The sequence below is a fragment of the Periplaneta americana genome, chromosome 16, assembly GCF_040183065.1.
Source record: "Periplaneta americana isolate PAMFEO1 chromosome 16, P.americana_PAMFEO1_priV1, whole genome shotgun sequence".
In the NCBI taxonomy this organism is placed as follows: domain Eukaryota; kingdom Metazoa; phylum Arthropoda; class Insecta; order Blattodea; family Blattidae; genus Periplaneta; species Periplaneta americana.
This window is the reverse complement of record NC_091132.1, coordinates 34,142,012-34,161,083: the sequence shown is the minus strand read 5'-3', so window position 1 is coordinate 34,161,083 and position 19,072 is coordinate 34,142,012. Positions and strand designations below refer to the sequence as shown.

Genomic DNA, 19,072 nt, shown 5'->3' with positions numbered 1-19,072 from the left:
ATCTCAAATCTCTCTGCAGTGCATATGAAGAGAAGGCATATGTCACTGTTAATAGTGATTCGTCCATCGGATGGGGATGTTAAGCTTGGCAGCCCCCTTGGTGCTATTCGACAGGAGTAGGCTACGTGCTGGCACTGGGTTTCCCCTTCTCCCTTCTTCATCTTCGTCATCATCCTCACCCATTCCCTATATTGCACTTACACGAACACTTACACGTACACGACATAACTCTCCACACATACGAGGTGTGATCATTAAATTTCGAGACTGTGTCTGTTGTGGGCGAAGAGATCACGTGATTGACACGCGCGCACAGCAGTGACGCTAGACGACCTTGAAGAGACGCGACACAAAGTTTCAAAGCGCTGTCTTCATTGAGATCTGTGTTACACAAGGTTTTGTTAGCACGTGCATCCATGTATTTGCGAAATCATGATAGATTCGAAACTGGAGCAGGAAGCCAATATAAAATTCTTCAGGAAATCAGCAATCAAAACCATGGAATTTTGAAGCAAGCGTGCGGGAATGAAACAGTGAGTCGAGCGAGGTTTTTTGAGTGGCATTCAGGTTTCAGAACATCGCTAGAGGACAAGAGGCCAGATTGACCATATATGTTCAACTCTGCCGAAAATGTCGAAGAAAGTCCATGATAATCGACGCATCACCATCAGAGAAATTGCTGACATCGTCAACATGTAATTTGGAGGCGTTCAAATGATCCTCATGTCCACATCCAAATGGATGCTCCATGACGACAATGCGCCACTTCACAGAGGTCTCGCAAGATGCAGCTCTCTTGTTATTTATTGTATCTGTGATAGTTCTACTATTTCTTTAAAGAATTTATATTAAAGTTAAAATTAAAATTAAATTCATATTGGAAACCTTATTTGTGTGTGTGTGTGTGTGTGTGTGTGTGTGTGTGAGTACTTAATGACGAACATATAATCTATAATAAACTGTAAAGTGCTGAGAGAGTATTTTCCCTAATATCTGCTCAATGGACAAAACGATGAAATCACATGCTAACAGAGACAATCAGAGGTATCATCATGGTGAAATATAATTTCAAGGACATGTCCTGTGAACAGTTCCATAGTTATTTGTTACAAGATATAAGTTGATCCCTTCAGGCTTTTGTGCACAAAGTGGACTCCACCGATAAGTAGAGTACAGATGTAATACTGATCCAGCAACTAGTGAGAAAACTAAGGTGAGCCGTTTTTATTTTTAATTTTGTTCATACCAATTTTTAAAAAGTCCTCCTTTTTTCAGCAATGTCCTCCAATAAAATTGCTTCTCATGGTAGCTCTAGGTTTGAGTAACAGAATGATTATTGATGTAGGGTCCCGTACGCTTTTTGATAAATAGGTATGTATATAGAAATGGAGTTTTCATAACGTCTAGAATCAGTACCAAACAGGTTAGGTTTTGTTTGTTCACTTTTGGTACCTACATAGAGAAAGAGGATCAGTGACTGGTTAGATGTGATTAACCTTGGCTCTTGATATGCCTTGCATATAGCCCTACGCTTTTTGACAGACAGGTAAGTTTGCCCTGGACCTAATGTTATTGCGCAATAAGTACTATTGATAACAAGCACTTTCCTGTGTAATGCATGACGGTGGTGCCACTGGCCGTGAAAATGTCAAATAAAATGATTTTCCCGGTAAATAAGAAACGAAGATATTTGGGGCGGGCTCTAGAGTGATGTACTTTGAGGTTATTTTCAATTATTTAAAGTAAGTTTCTCCTCCCGTGCGTGAGTGTGCAGCGGCATCGAAAATACATAGCAATTACGTAATCCTATCCTATTATCGTTGGTGCGTATAGGTTTATTTCCGCTTCCTTTTTGTATTATCTGTGGAATGTGTGTAATGGCACCTTTGGGCTTTGGTGTGGAGTGTATCGCGACTTCTGTGTGACATCTGTGATCGTGACCAGCTTACGGGGAATGGGGGAGGGGCTTATTGGTGTTTGTGGGGTAACCACACATCATAATACTTACCTAAACTTATTTAACTTAGCTATATAGAAAGCAGAGGTAGTACATAAAACTGATGAAAGTAATAAGGTTTAGGGCCTAAACTTTAGGCCAATAGGTACTGCATTCCATGTGGGTGTATCAGAATAGATATAACAGCGGCCTAGAGGTAATATTGTAGAATATATGAGTGCGTATTGCATTCTGTAATGTAATTACTGGAAAAAATACCTTTCCAATTCCTGGAATAAGTTGAAACATAGTTCCTTCGCAACTAAATAGCGTACTGAAGTTAGTATCTATTTACATAATGTTTTCGGTGTAATAATTAGCCATATTCACAGTAAACAGTAGGCTACTGTAAAATACCTGGCTTAATAATAAAGACGGTATTTGGTTTATTTATACGTTACTCATTTAATATCCTGAGTCCTTTGTAATGCAATTCTTGGAAGTACTAGTGTCAGTATCTTCCGATTGTACATAAATCGCCTACATAATATCGTATACTGCAGGGTACGAATTTGTTCACTCACATTATAATATAAATTCGTTATGATTTCAGGAGAGACACAATGCGAATGCTATCATGTACGTTAGTAAAGCATGCAGAGGAGAGCGTGTAGTCTTCGTGTTATTAAACTTTCACTGTGACAAATATGTGGTGACCTCGTTACGTACCGAAGACTTTCATCGGCAGTCTTTCTCCGGCTGCTCTTCTTCGAGTTAACAGGTGCATTACGGAATATACAATATGACTTCCCATGGTCTGAAAATGTATACCAAAGTACTACTTAGAAGTTTAGGCCGATCTGTTAGTATCTATAAGGGCAGTGAACCTGTGTTTGTGGTGTCATTAGTTCAAAAGAAATGTGATACTGAAGTAATACGTTCATCAAGAGAATTTTGTACTGGAAAAATTATAAACAATGCTGCTGGAAAATTAGCACACAACCAGAAACCAGATTGGAATAAGGCAGTGTCAGAAGCTGAGAAAATAGTAGGCTATCCAACTTCATTTTTGAGTTTGAGATGGCTTCTTAGTGATGAAATTGCAAATGTAGCACTACATTTGCGTAAATTAGTTGGTTCAAATCACCCTCTATTGAAAACTGCAAAGTAAGTATAAAATGAAGTTAAATTTTAAATACACTCCTTAGATGTGACATGATATAGGCCTATATGTGAAAATGAATTTATTCTCCCTATGTAGGTCTACAAATTCGTTACAATTTGCATGAATCAAACTAACCAAAACCCATTAAGTAGCTCACCGATTTTAATTATTAGGCCTATGTGTCAGAATGTTGTGTATAGTCCCTACTTAACATCAACAAACTTGAAAGGAACCCACACATAGCTCACTAATTTTAATTGTTTTGTGTCAGAATGTTGTCATATATCCCCTGCTTAACATTATTATTATTATTATTATTATTATTATTATTATTAACATCAGTAAACATTATTTAAAGGATTTATCCACCCTTACAAACATTTGGGTGAATCTTCGATGCCGCAACACACAACATATGAGGGGGAGGGAACGTAGGCTTACTTAAATTATTGAAAATAACCTCAAAATTGTAGCACACAACCCTAAAGACATGATGTGAACATTGTACATGCCACAAACCCAGCTACTCTGCTCCATATGGGCTATGTTTGTTCTGATAGCCTATACCTGACCGATGATTTTCTGAGACATTTTCACAAGAAATCATCACCTACCAGTGGTACCACCATTATGTCACACTACGCAGGAAAGCAATTCCGTTTTTTTAGCCTATGATAAATCAATTTGTGTACTTATCTAACAATAGTCTCATATGCAAGGCATACTAAAAGCCTGAACAAACCTAATCTGTCACTGATCCTCGACTTTACGAAAACTCGTTTAGGCCTATTTATTTTTCCAGATATATACTGTATGTAAGCCAATATTTGTAAAGTTGTACCATCTCTCAGTTTTATTTCATCATGAAAAAACACAAAAAAAGGTCAGATGACAGTCCTGTGTGTGGTGCATAGCAACATGGTGGAGTCAATAATTCTTGTTAGGAACTTAAGGATGTAATGAGGGCATATTATCAAAGCAAGAATAAGTAAGGTAAATTTAACTTATGCCCCTTTAATCCTTATTAAAGACTTAGGGATGTAGTGAGGACAACTGTCATAGAGATGAGGAAACAAGACCTGGCATGTCAGTTGTGTGATAGGGGAAAAAAATGAGCTATCAGAAAGAGAGTTTGTTTCATGATGGTTAATATATGAATCTATCAACATGAAAGTTAATCTCAAACTAAAACCTGTCTTCCCCCTCCATACCCATTGCTGATATAGCCATGGCACATGATATGGTGGATATGAGGAGTTAGATGGAAGATGAAATCTCTTAGCTGGATAATAAAATCTCCATAAAAATCATCATACTGTTTCTAACATATTAAAAAACTATATTGAAAAACATAGGTCATTCGAAAATTAGTGGTAACATTGCTAGTATTCAGCTCCCCTAGCAGTGACTAATGTAAGCTGGTAATGAGCTGGAGTGGTGCCTGATATGTGTTGGTAAATTATAAGGTAACCTCATTTATACTCTATATGCAGTGGTTGTAATAATAAGATTATCTGCAATGTCCTTATGTTAAAAAAAAATATATATAGACAAAAGTAGGACCCTATCAAAATTCTGTTTATTGTTTAAGATTATGATGACATATTAATCATTCTGTTCCAACTGGAATGCATATGGATTCTGCATATTAGTCACTTTTTGAACACCATTTATGACCAGTAATGTGCCAGAAGCATCGAAATTTCTTGAACTCCCATCTCACTGTGCTTCATGATGACACTCATTGTCATATGACTGCTGAAACGGTTAATTTACATAACAGATAGAACTGGGAAATTCTAAAACATCCTCCATATTCTCCGGAGATGGGTTGCTGTGACTATGACCTTTTCTCTGAGATGAAAGAATTACTGAGAGGGATATGCTATATAGCAGTCAGTTAGAAGCTTAGAGCAAAATGACACTGTGGATGGCATCTGTTGTCTTCCAGAGATGTGGTGATGGGTACATGATACTGAGGAGGTTACTTTTAAGAATTGTAATAATGTCAATTGTGAATAAATAAATTTGTGACCTTAATTAAGGTATTCTTATTGAATTTGGTTCCAAGAAAATAGTTCAACTACTAATTAAAATATGTCTCAGTGAAACGTACAGCAGAGTCTGTATAGGCCAGTTTCTGTCAGATGCTTTCCCAATTCACTGTGGGCTAAAGCAAGGAGATGCACCAACACATTTACTTTTTAACTTTGCTCTAGAATATGTCATTAGGAAAGTCCAGGATAACAGAGAGGGTTTGGAATTGAATGGCTTATATCAGCTACTTGTCTATGCGGATGACGTGAATATGTTAGGAGAAAATCCACAAACTATTAGGGAAAACATGAGAATTTTACATGAAGCAAGTAAAGAGATAGGTTTGGAAGTAAGTCTCCTGACCAGAATATTGTCGAAATGGAAATATAAAAATTGGAAATTTATCCTTTGAAGAGGTGGAAAAATACAAATATCTTGGAGCAACAGTAACAAATATAAATGACACTCGGGAGGAAATTAAATGCAGAATAAATATGAGAAATGCCTGTTATTCGGTTGAGAAGCTTTCTTCATCCAGTTTGTTCTCAAATAAAGCTGAAAGTTAGAATTTATAAAACAGTTATATTACCAGTTGTTCTGTATGGTTGTGAAACTTGGACTCTTACTTCGAGGGAGGAAAAGAGATTAAGGGTGCTTGAGTATAAGGTGCTTAGAAAAATATTTGAAGCTAAGAGGGATGAAGTTACAGGAGAATGGAGAAAGTTACACAATGCAGAACTGCACGCATTGTATTCTTCACCTGACATAATTAGGAACATTAAATCCAAACGTTTGAGATGGGTAGGGCATGTAACATGTATGGGTGAATCCAGAAATGCATATAGAGTGTTAGTTGGGAGGCCGAAGGGAAAAAAACCTTTGGGGAGGCCGAGACGTAGATGGGAAAATAATATTAAAATAGATTTGAAGGTGGTGGGATATGATTGTAGAGACTGGATTAATCTCGCTTAGGATAGGGATCGATGGTGGGCTTATATGAGAGTGGAAATGAACCTCCAGGTTCCTTAAAAGGCCTAAGTAAGTATCACCACTAATTTTGAATTACCGATACTTGTATATTTATATGTGTATGAGTGTTTCTAGGTTTATGGTCTATCAAAAAAATAAATAGGCCTATGTCACATAATCCCTATTCTTTTAGCTGACTGGCATGGATAGTGCCAGTGAAAGCTTCGATGGGCCAGTGGCACTCACCATATCTAGTCTTCTGTCCCCCCCTTTCCACACAAATATTGAAACTGTAGCTAAAAGTTATCTAAGAGAACTTTCAATAATTTTTACTATTACATTCAGCTCATTTCACTTTAGCAATTGCTTCACAACATCTCTAGTCATTTATTACTATAGGTATCCTACAAGCAAAACTCAGCTCTGATTTCTCGTGGCGCGCATGCTATACTCCTCTTACGCAAGTAGGCGTGAGAGCATGCTAGGAAAAGGAGCATATGTCATCTTTGCGAGACAGTCACGCCCGCTGGTTTCTGCGCACTGAGTTTTCCTTGTTGGATGCCTATAGGCATACTAAAGAGAAAATATTCAAGTTTTCATTTGTTAAATTTATCGGACACCATGATCTGTACCTATATATGAATACAGGTATTCCAATGTGGGGGAAGGCATTGGATACCATTAATGAAAAAAGATTTTAGCTGCTTGGCGCACATGCTTTTTTCATTTTACGTGATTCGGACTAGCGGATATGTTGAACTGTATTTTATTTTAATAATTTTGTTGTTACCTAAGCAGCAGATTTTGATATCCTTGATTGTATTAATATATGTACTAACTTTCTCGAATTATTACTTTTTAATTAGGCACCATTCTAGCCCAACTTTTCTTTTGATACAACATGCCTTTTCTGTAGTTTTATATTTATTGAGAGCTGATGTTACTGCACAAAATTTTCTCATATTATACTCTTGGCATCTCTCTAGCAAGAACTTAAAGAGGGTAGGCTATTCATAGCAGCATGACCACCACAAAAAAACTAATACACAACAAAGTTGCTGATGAAAATGATTATCATAATGGGATAATATGACTTTGCATTACCTTTATCACATGTAATAAAGTTAAACTATTATCCAAAACATACAATTTTTCTTAATGACTGCTTGATGTGTAATTTAAATTTTGCGACGTCTTCCTCTCCAGTCCATGAGAAAACAGTTTACGTTCAATACAACATGGATATTAATTTCCAAATGAAGGTATGGAACCAAGTAATATGGAAGATCCAGAACTGGTGTCTTATACTGCTAAAGCCTGGCTTTGTCTCAGTGACAATATCTACTGGAGTTCAACAAATCCGCATGCTTGTGACCAGCGTATGTAGGATAATTGAGCTGTTGTTTCACAAACAAGCAGCGAATTCTGATGGTATTTAAATATCCAACATATCCCTGTGCCAGCACTTTTAAATGACCCCTCCCCTCCCCTACAAACAAATTTTTGTGAGGTGACAGCATAAGGCAATGCTCTGACATAGTGACATCTGTTTTTTTACTATGAATCATAGATGAAATGGAGTGTCGAATGGTTAAGCATTCACATCGATATTACAGTTGGTTTTCTAGATAAAAAATCACAAATTTAAACATGCGTGCATGGGTGTGAGAGTACTATAACTACTGCTGAGTTCTTGGCAATTTAAATGCCAGGCATACTATACTTCGTTCCATGATGTCTGACATGTGAGAAGTAAACATTGCCAGCAGAGGAGGAGAGAAGTGTAATTGCTATTCAACCAATGGCAGAGGTCTCATTCCACGCTCTCTCAAAGTTGGGCATGGGAAGGAAGCTTCAGACTGCCCAACTTTAAGTCAGACATCAAATGAGATCTCTGCCATTGGTTGAATAGCAATTATACTTCTCTCCCATGCCAGCAATGTTTACATCTCCTGTCAGACATTATGAAACGAAGTATAGTACTACCATCAGTTTTAAAGTGTCAGTAATGACATATTGACTTCGTGCTTTAATGCATTTGATAGAAAAGGCAAACTTTTCAACTCTTTTATGTAAGACAGTATATCAGAATAAAATTCGTATTGGCGTAGGTCTATTCAATATCACTAAACAAAAACTTTACCATGGTGTTGGAAATGTTTTTACAAGATGCGAGGCATGCATTCAAGAAGGGGACTATCACATCAAGATTTAAGGTAAGTTATATCTGGAAAACCAACCAGTGTTTCACAGCATTGATTACACTATGCAGCAGGGAAGTAAAATTCATCTGAGGGCCTGTATTTTCTGTACTTGTATATGGTCATTAAAATTTGAACTTAGTTTATCAAACTACACTGTCATTTTTAAGCTATACAACAGCTTGCAAACCAGTGTCGTACTGATGACTATCACTCTGCCAGTAAAACATGTGACATAACTCTAGGCGTAAAGCGAGTAAATTTGGAATTTTATTAATAGCCTATATGAAAGACAGTGTATAGAATTTTTCAAAAGTAAGAGGTACCGTAAAATGGGGCGAATAGGATTAGTGGGGGAATAGGATCAAAACTTCATTCTTGGTTATAAAGTTTGTTATAAACTGTAATTGAGCGAAGACAGTCATTGGTTACTATATTGTTCTAATAAGCAATGACTGTCTTCCCGCTCAATTGCAGTTTATAACAAAACTTTATAACCAAGAATGAAGTTTTGATCCTATTCATCCCATTTTACGGTAGCTTTAATTTTCCATATTTTCTTCATTTTCTACACCATCTTAAAAATTCTTGCAGTGGCTTATTACAGAAGAAATGAGATTTTTTTTGCATTACAATGACAACGAGTTTATTTGTTTCTTATTGTTTTGGTAGTTGTGTTATTAGTAGGCACTTTTCTATAACTTGGCCTGCAAGATCGCCAGACATTAATCCACCAGATTATTTGTTATGGGGCTATCTGAAGAAATGAGTGTTCTTGAGCAAACCTATGACAATTGGTGAGTTAAGGACTCCACTGTACAAACTGTGGCAGATATTCCAGTACATTAATTCAGAGCTGCTGTATGCAGCACTGAAGAGAAGCTATTACTTGTACAAGAACAAAATGGCGGATACCTACAACATCTACGATGAAATTACAGTAGTGGGTGGTGATGCAAAAAAAAAATTCAATTTCTTGTGTAATGTGCCAGTGTCAGAATTTTTAAGATTGTGTAGAAAATATATGCAATTAAAGTTATCTCTTACTTTTGTAAAACCCTACAGGCCATATTCATAGACATTCTTAGAGCGGGCTTCTGGTGGATCAGCGAACTAATGTTTTTCGTATTCATAAACCAGTGTTAGCGATATGATATGATATCGATCCTGTACAAGTAATTACTTGATAGCCGAGGCTAGTTTAGCACGCTCGTAGTGCGGGCTAACGAAATGTCCATGAATAGCACCATACATATTTAGTTCCTCATCTGCATCAAGATATAACTGAAAACTTCGAATCTGCACAAAGGAGAACTTGAAAGCTTAGGAGAGAAATATTAACAGTGTACCTCGTTATTAGTTCCAGGTGAGTGCCATGGATTCGGATCTAAAACAGCACAGCTTTGTTAATACAGTCTGCTACACTTTTAACTGCAAAGATGATTAGTGTTGATGAGGTATAACCATGATACTTGTAAATTAATGACCAGGAAGAAAATTTAAGAAAAATGTACAGGTATATAAAGGTGTACTTCACCGATTTTTTTTTTTATGGAGGAGGGGTCCGAAAACTTGCACTGCAGCCTGAGATTTATTGTGCTTACTACTACTGTTCTGTCATTGATTTTTTTGTCGAACAGCCATACTCCTGTATGTATAGAGCACACTGCACTGTATACTTAACTGGGTTCATGGTGTGATAACAATGACATTTGAATTAATGATGGCGAAATGAGTCCGAGGTCCAACACCAAAAATTACCCAGAAATTCTGCTTCAATTTTGGTTGAGGGAAAAACTTGAACCAGGATTTGAGCCAGACCCCACTTGTTTCATGGTCAGACTGCTAACTGTTACTTCACAGCAGTGGACTTACCGGCATTTACTCACTGGTAATAAGTAACAAAAAAATAACAATCAGGATCCGATTGTGAACAACATGGTATCTGCTACCTTCTGGTGCGGCCATTAGTGCAACAATATGAGAGAACAACAGTGACTCAAAACATATTCTGTATAATGCCATACCTCGACTTTTATCTGCATGGGATGAGAGAACGGACATGCAATTCTTCTATGTCAGATTTGCTACGTCAGAATTCACTTTGATCAGTGAACTCGTTTGTGATTTCATCAATATCCATTAGATAAGTTTCATCACAATAAACATGAATTTTATTGCTAGATTGTTCAGACGATATGGTACTGTAATGGGATGGAAGAATACTGCGACCATATTATAATTCATCAGTTTTTATGTTACCAAAAGGCGTAACATTAATTCTATTAGACATTGTGTGGAAGCAGTTTACGGCACTGTAACAGTACGAAATTAGAAGTTACTTTTGTAAAATCTGTGTCTGTTGTCATTTATTGTTATAAGATTTTTTTCCCCCCATTTCACAGATCCTGATTTAGGAAATGAATTATATTGTATATATAGGTAATTATTCTATTAAATCAAAGTACGTGTACTGTGAGTGAAGAAGCAGGATAAATAAGTGTTTTCTGGAGAGAAAAAAAAAACATAATCAAAGCGAGACTACACCTAACATAGACTCAAAACATCTTCATTTATAGGCATCCAACAAGGAAAACTCGGTGCGCAGAAACCAGCAGGCGTGCCTGTCTCACGCAGATGAAGTATGCTCTCAAGCCTACTGCAGGGGAGTAAGAGGGGTATAGCATGCGCGCCGCGAGGAGTCCGAGCTGAGTTTTGTTTGTAGGATACCTATACCAGTATTCCCCATTTATAATGATTTACAAAAGCAGGTTCCAAGGTGCGAACTTATGTCATCAGCATGATCTATTGATAGCATTGAGCTGTAATTAGTTGACAATGACGTAGATTGGTTGAAGCACGGTTTTGTACAGATGAAGAGAGCAGAAAACTTTTCAGGAGAATCCATCCGAATTCTCGAGTAGAAAAAAAGAGGCTACTAATAAAAGAGAAATGGAGGATGAACAGTCATCCCCGAAAATTACACGTCGTGTGCATAAATAGTACTATTTATAGTTCATAGAACTTCTTGCGTTAAAGATGTCATTGTTTGTTTTTAACTCTTGGGCACTCATGGAATGAAATCGTTCGACTGTAAACTCGACTTAGAAACAAGGTAAAACAAATAGGTACCCACAAATATTAATTAACATTCATTCTTTGTCCTACTCTGTCAGACTGTATAATAAAATTGTTCCCTTTAATGAAATGTCTACATTATCCTTTCGCAACTACTGTCAACGTAACGCAGACGCTCAAAATACAGCGTAACGACTATTAATTAAGAGAACGAGTACACACAGCGACCTACAACTTAAGAATAATTGCGCAGTAATGTAAAAGTACAATGTACTCTCGCTTCAGTTTCGAAATTACACGTATTGTAGGCTTACATCCGAGTTTATGAGTAATATTTACGTATCTCTTGAGATATCCAAGGCCTTCATTCTGTTGTTTTTTTTTTTTTTTTTTCGTTAAGAATTCTGTTTCGTCACATGCGTCTTATTTTGTTTAATGGGTTTGTACGAATAAGAAGTAATGCAAAATTTGAACATGCAAGATACAGTATTACGAAAGAATGCGCAACTTTCGTTACAGCCTTTCTGTACGCGACATCGAAAAATGTGCTATAATAAAACATCTTTTGTCACAAATAATAAGAAAGCAAGAGTAAGTAAGACAGCAGAATAGTCCTGAGTTAGCTCTTCTTAAAGAGTTAGTCGTCAGTAGTTTTAAATTCCCTTTATTATGCAAATGCGTATTCACAAAAACATAGTTTCACCATTCTCTCTCCAACGGTCTGATTTCACAGTACTGCTCTTTATTTAACGAGAAAGTAATTTACATATTATTTCATTTTAAACCATAATATTTCCGTGTGTCTTAAATAATTTTCATAAACAGAAAAAATGACAATAGAAGTGATTATAGGTCATTCGTTATCTCGTGAAACAAAATGGTTGCGTGCGCCGTAGCATATAGTAAAGCTCAACTCACACGGACCACAACTTTGCGATTATTTTGCAGTTTGTGTGTGGTGCTGTCAGCAGAACCGACCACACGCGGACCACTTTTTTGTGGTCGCTTGAAATCCATATCGAACACAGACAACCACACCGCAAGCTTGCTATTTGCCAAGAAAGCGTCTGTCATTTCCAAGGATAAAGTGTCGGCGGCGAGTGGTCGACGTATCGCACTGTGTGAGTTGCGCTCGACCACGGACAACGACAATTCTGTGGGTGATACCGACCACTCATTGCGATAGACTTCGACAATGACTTCAATTTGTGGTCCGTGTGAATACTATCATCTGTTTCTATAGCAATTCCTGACTGCACACCGTTTTGTGGTTGTGCTGTGGTCCGTGTGAATTGAGCCTAAGAACATCCTACGAGTAGGAGCGTAGCGAGGAAGGGAAGCTTTTTTTTTTAATTGGGTTATTTTACGACGCTGTATCAACATCTAGGTTATTTAGCGTCTGAATGAAATGAAGGTGATAATGCCGGTGAAATGAGTCCGGGGTCCAGCACCGAAAGTTACCCAGCATTTACTCGTATTGGGTTGAGGGAAAACCCCGGAAAAAACCTCTACCAGGTAACTTGCCCCGACCGGGGTTCGAACCCGGGCCACCTGGTGGAAGGGAAGCTTCTCAGTGCACTTTCTTCCCCTGACGCGCAGGAAAGTTTCACGAGATACCGAATGACCTACACGAATAGCTACTTTATTGGTATTTGTGAACAATTAAGTACAGTACATACATAAATAAAAGTTTGTAAATTATCTCTGATATCTTACTTAAAAAAAGTTACAGGGGATTTGAGGAAATCCTTATATTGCGTGTAAAGTATGTAGGCTACATAAATTAAGACAGATGCAATTCCTTGTAACATTTAAGTATGTGTAATGAACGAAATAAAATAAGCTATGAATAACAGTCAATTCTCCAATAATAATAATAATAATAATAATAATGCATTACAATAGAACGTACTGTTAAGAAGACAAGTAAAGAACTGTTCTTGAGTCACAAACAAATTCCTATATGTATGCTATATAATTTTATGCACAAAAGAATATCCCGTAAATATTGCTATTGCTATTATGTTTCATCCATCTATATATATGAGTTAGCCTATGTCAAGCTTGTATTAACGTTCTATAGTCCTGTATTATGCACACGTCTGTTTCGCGTAAATTTCAAAGCACAACTGAATAGCATTATTTGTTTTAAATATATCGCAACTTCCTCCCACCATGGATTATAATAAACTCTTCCGAGTAGGTTATGTCCTTTATAATATGTATATGCGGATTCCTCTTATGTATCGGAATGGACTCGTTCATATCGTTATTTTTATCGGATATTACGTAAGCATTACTATGGTAACCGAAGTCAAAGTCCACAAAATCCTTTCATTTTTTCTATTAGTGTAGGTCGAATATAGACGTCACACGTCAAAAGTGTTACTTAAATAATGCATATTCTAATTCCTGCCTAAATGAGGGATTATGCTATTTAGGGACAGTTATTTTTGTTCGAAATAGAAAAGAGTAAAAGTGTGGCAAACATTTTCCAGTAATATGTTGAAAATACTAACGAAAACGAACGCAGCTCAACATTATGTGGATACGTAGTATAATTCAATATTTTCCATACAATAAAACAGGGCAAAAGCTCCATGTTGCTTCAAAAATCGATCATGTTTCTAAAATAACATTTAGTGTGTACTAGCATCCTTAACAAGCGAAAGATTCTTTTTGATATGAAGGGGTGAGAATGATATAGTCCTAAGCCACACAGACAAAATTTTACAGGAGAGCGTATTCAAGGTTTAGAGTCCAATTCTATTAGCTGCGATATCATAATTTCTTCGGCGTATACTTACGTCATTTGTAGAGTAATTTATTTTTATAATATTTTACTGACAGGTTGCTCATAATATGTAGCCTATAAGAAATGCATTCGCACAAAAGGCCACTTTTGTTAAAGTGTGACTTTGGACTATTTCATTGTCTTAGGTGGACAGTTTTTCATTTAATAATTAACTTAGATTGCTTTTATTCACGTTATTTATTTTATTTATTTTACTTATTTATCAGAAAATATTTAGGCTATATAAATTCTGCAATGTGGTCACTATTCAACAGTGTTAATGAATTTAAATTCTTAAAGTATAATTAAAATGCATTACAGTTCTGAAGATGGCTCCCAAGCTGAAACTAGTCAACTACGTATTTATAAACTTGTTCAATATTGACACGTGAAAGTAATCACCATAATTATATTATATTCCTAAATAAATCATTAAAACAGTTGTATGGACACAATTTTTTTCATCTTCAATCACGAAGACATAAAATTTGATCATCGATCCGTGACACTTAATTACTGATGATGGGGAAGTAGGCTAGTAACCCCGAAACATGTATAATTAAAGAAGCCTTTATGAAAATATTGTGTTCATGCAACTGTTTTAATTATTAGAGTCAGGAAGACACAAAATCTGGGAGTGCTGATTAGGCCGATTTACACTTTGAAGAGAACAATATGAGAAGCTCTCCGAAGCAATAAACGCAATATGCAAAGCTGAGGGCCTCAAATGTAATCCTGAATATTATGCTACAGGTCTGACAGAAGAACGGGCGATTTTAAGGAGCGTGTATCTCTCACAGCACAGTTGAGGGGCGATAAATTGCGCGCACATTCTATTGCCATTTAGTCATTATGGAAAGGTGGAGTGGTGAACAACGTGTTTTTTTTTTTAATTAAAGCTATAGAGCATGAATTTCGCCACTTTAATTTACGGCGTCATGACACCGTCTCATATGTTCAAGCGACTTACATTTTCGTCCATACAAAATTCAGATAGCATAATTAAAACGTCGCGATATTCTTAACGGAGGAGCATTTGTGAGAAGACTTTTTAAATCGCATGGATGACGATGAAGACTTTATTGATTCTTTGTAGATGTTTGACGAAGCACATTTCCATCTCAGTGGTAGTCACTTAAAGGACGTCCTTTCAAGAAATAATTGGCAGACTATATACTTCATAGTGAGTCAACCCACTATTTATATTCTCTCGTTCCCGTTATGTTATACTTACAAAGGAGGAATATTTTGTTTCCTATTAAAACATTTCACAAATCAATATATGTAGGCCTAGATACAGTAGAGAAACTTCTGAGAAGACTCCTACTTTTGTATCACCATAAGGACATCAGGAATATTAGCGAGGGTGTGTCATGTTTTAATGCGACACTAGAACGCCTGTCTTCAAATTCAAGGACGTCACTTCCACTTTATCTGTATTTAAATAAATAACGTCTAAAATAAAATATCGTATTTACCTAAGTTTTTATCTAGCCCCATAAATTTCCCCGTGTGCTAATCTATTAACGAACTTAAAACGCAAATAGAATATATTAACATTACCATTCAAGCGAAAAATGCCATTCTGTTACCATTGCAGTCTTGCAGATTTTTAAAAGTTAATACCTACAAATCTGCTGATAAAGCTTCCCTGAGCAGTAGGCATCCCAATATGCATACACGCAAAATAGTTTGCGGTTTCCTTTTATGTATTCTAATGACAAATATATCTTGTTGGCCCGCCGCTGTGGAGTAACGGTTAGCAGTGAAACGAGTTACCTGACAGTGAAACGAGCGGGTCTGGGTTCAAATCCTCTTTGGGCCAAGTTACGTTGAGTAACGGTTAGCAGTGAAACGAGTTACCTGACAGTGAAACGAGCGGGTCTGGGTTCAAATCCTCTTTGGGCCAAGTTACGTGGAGTAACGGTTAGCAGTGAAACGAGTTACCTGACAGTGAAACGAGCGGGTCTGAGTTCAAATCCTCTTTGGGACAAGTTACGTGGAACTTAGGTTTTTTCAGAGGTTTTCCCTCAACCAATTGAAGGAAAATTGGACGGAGTTACGCAATAATAGACCAACCAACAATTTGAAAAAAAAAAAATGAGATATTTGAACAAATCCGTTGAACTAGCAAAAAATCAAGATTACGATATCTGAATTTTGCTGCTATTTATAAGCAAAAATTCGTTTATTGCATAAAATTCATTTATTTATTTTGCTTTGAAATATTAATTCAACTGCTGGTCTCTTATTAAATATCGGTTAGAATTTTTTTTGGTATTATTTGTGATATTTTTTTGTAATAGTATGAATGTTATAATACTTCTTGCATAAAATGTTTTCTAAAAAAAAACAGATTTATTTCAATGGCAATATTTCGAAACACGTTTTTGGCGCTTGGTCTCTTATTGTGTAACTCCAATTGCTGGGTAATTTTCGGCGTTGGACCTCGGACTCATTTCGCCATCATAATTACACTTCCTTCGTGGTATGTGGTATGTGGTCATTAGTTGCTGGTGGTAGTGCTATGTACCATGGGCTCTCCCCTGAGGCTCATGGTATCTCGTGGGACCGGGGTTGAGGGACTGTGATAATACCTACGTGGAAAAGTAATAGGGATTCTGCAGGCTGTAGGGGGTGGTCCATGTAAGGCTTTAGGGCATGCACATCATTTCACTCCGGGTAAAGTATATTCACTATCATAGTGTGCAGTTCGGAGGCTCCTTTGAATGCCCACTTAACAGATTTATGACTTCTTTAACAAACACTTCTGACCATCCCATTCCGTTCCCCATTCCCATGCTCTCAGTTCCACAAATGCATTCGATTCAGTTATGCTCAGTATGAAACATATGAGTTAGGAAATATTTGGCACTTTCTGCTGAGGTACCAATGTGAAGAATTTGACCCACTTAGACACAACCTCACCTCTTTAGCAATACAGTCAGTAAAACTGTTATACAGTATTTTACTATGGCCTATATTACACTATCAAATTTCTGTGTCACAGAATATGATAAAATTTTTGATCAAATATATATGATCAAATGTAAGATTTTGAATATATTACACTATGTCAAAGCTTTTATCATATTTTTCATCACAGTTCTAATAATGGATCCACAACAGTTCTATGCTTGTTGCGACTGTAAATGCAGTAATGGTTATCGCATTACTACTAAAGAAGAAGTCAAAGAAAAAACGTATTTCTTCGGCTTAGAGTGTAAACCTGCTAACTAACGAAAAAGGAAATTTTACAGGAGAGACAAAAGACTGAGTATAAATTAACTCTGAAATTTTAAGATCAAATCCAAAGTACAGGTGGTGAATTTTTTTTTTTTACTAGGTTATTTTACGACGCTTTATCAACATCTCAAGTTATTTAGCGTCTGAATGAGATGAAGGTGATAATGGCGGTGAAATGAGTCCGGGGTCCAGCACCGAAAGTTACCCAGCATTTGCTCATATTGGGCTGAGGGAAAACCCCGGAAAAAACCTCAACCAGGTAACTTGCCCTGACCGGGAATCGAACCCGGGCCACCTGGTTTCGCGGCCAGACGTGCTAGCCGTTACTCCACAGGTGTGGACACAGGTGTTGAAGTTTCAGAGTTAATTTATATTCAGTTTTTTGTTTCCCCTGTAAATTTTCCTTTTTGTTAGCAGGTTTACACTCCAAGCAGACGATTTATGTTAGAGATTGGGGTAGGGAGAACAGATACAAAAAAAATTCATCAAACTCTACTGAGAGAACTTCAGTGTGAAGATGTGAAGTCCTAAGTATTTAATAATGGATGATGAAACATTTCATGCGACTCTTAATCTGGTATTAAAAGTTTTGTGGTTTTCACAGACCATGTGTACTTAATGTCCACTATTTTCTTTCTTCTCAGTCACAGATTTATCAAATGTATGATGATGACCATAACTTTTATCACAGAACTATGTCACAGCTAGATGTGATCAAAGATGCTATATTACACTGTAAAAGATTTTATCATATTAATTTTATCAAACTTCTTTGACAAAGAAATTTGATAGTATTACACAGTGCCAAATTCGAAATAAAGGAAGAAAGTGTTGTATGGGAGAATAAAAAACGTAAGGCCACATTAGCATCCAGAAAACGTAAGAATACGGGAAAAACGTAAAACCTGGCAACCCTAAGTATAACAGCAACGAGCATTCGTAACAGTAAACTAGGGTACAGTCGTGATATGACCTAGAAGTTGAAGTGACTGTAAATAAGTGAAGATGATTGAAGAAAACTAATTCTTTATAAAACTTTACATTATAGCCATTTTTACAGTACGAACGATTAAAAATAAAATACTGGGGAACACTCTAAGTACAGTTTAGTGATCATGCAGTATATTTTTATTGCAGGAGTCTGTTGTACAATGGCCGCAGCAACATGCAGGCTTGGGGACTCATAGTTCTACTTATCTCCAAAGCTGCAGGACAGTTGAATGTCGAGGAGATGGAAGAGGATAAGGCAGCTGGCGTACTGCACAGGTAAGCAGGTGAATACAGGAATTGTATTTTTAATAAAAGTTAAAAATTTGTCAACTCCTATGCCATATTAATAGCATGAATGACATCCTTATAAATGTATCAATAGACATGAATCCTCATTTCAAAAGTTTTTTCCAATATCCTCTCTTTCTTTTCTCGTTCTTTTCCTTCTGGTCTGTCTTCGTATTATTTTCTTCATCATAATCATCACCAATAATACAGTAGTCATATTTTCCCTGAGGGTTCGATGTGCATTTAGAGCCCATTTACATAAACTTATGTAACTTTAACTTAACATAAAAGGATCCATTAACGAGGTGCTGTAAACGTGCCTTATTTTAAATTTACATTTAAAGGTAAGTTTAAATATCATTAAACTC

The 19,072-nt window shown here is 36.6% G+C and overlaps 1 protein-coding gene across 2 annotated transcripts in view; it reads left to right on the top strand.

The window, feature by feature from the left end:
* Positions 1 to 1,265: 1,265 nt before the first annotated feature.
* The window catches only part of LOC138691157 (all trans-polyprenyl-diphosphate synthase PDSS2-like), a 37,889-nt gene continuing 20,082 nt past the window's right edge, over positions 1,266 to 19,072 (top strand). The window contains exons 1-2 of one of the 2 annotated variants that reach the window (XM_069812909.1): positions 1,266 to 3,103; positions 18,564 to 18,692. In XM_069812909.1, the coding sequence (XP_069669010.1) occupies positions 2,739 to 3,103; positions 18,564 to 18,692 (494 nt within the window). In that variant the 5' untranslated portion in view covers positions 1,266 to 2,738. The remainder of the gene's footprint in view (positions 3,104 to 18,563; positions 18,693 to 19,072) is intronic. The other variant, XM_069812910.1, reaches the window with a different exon arrangement.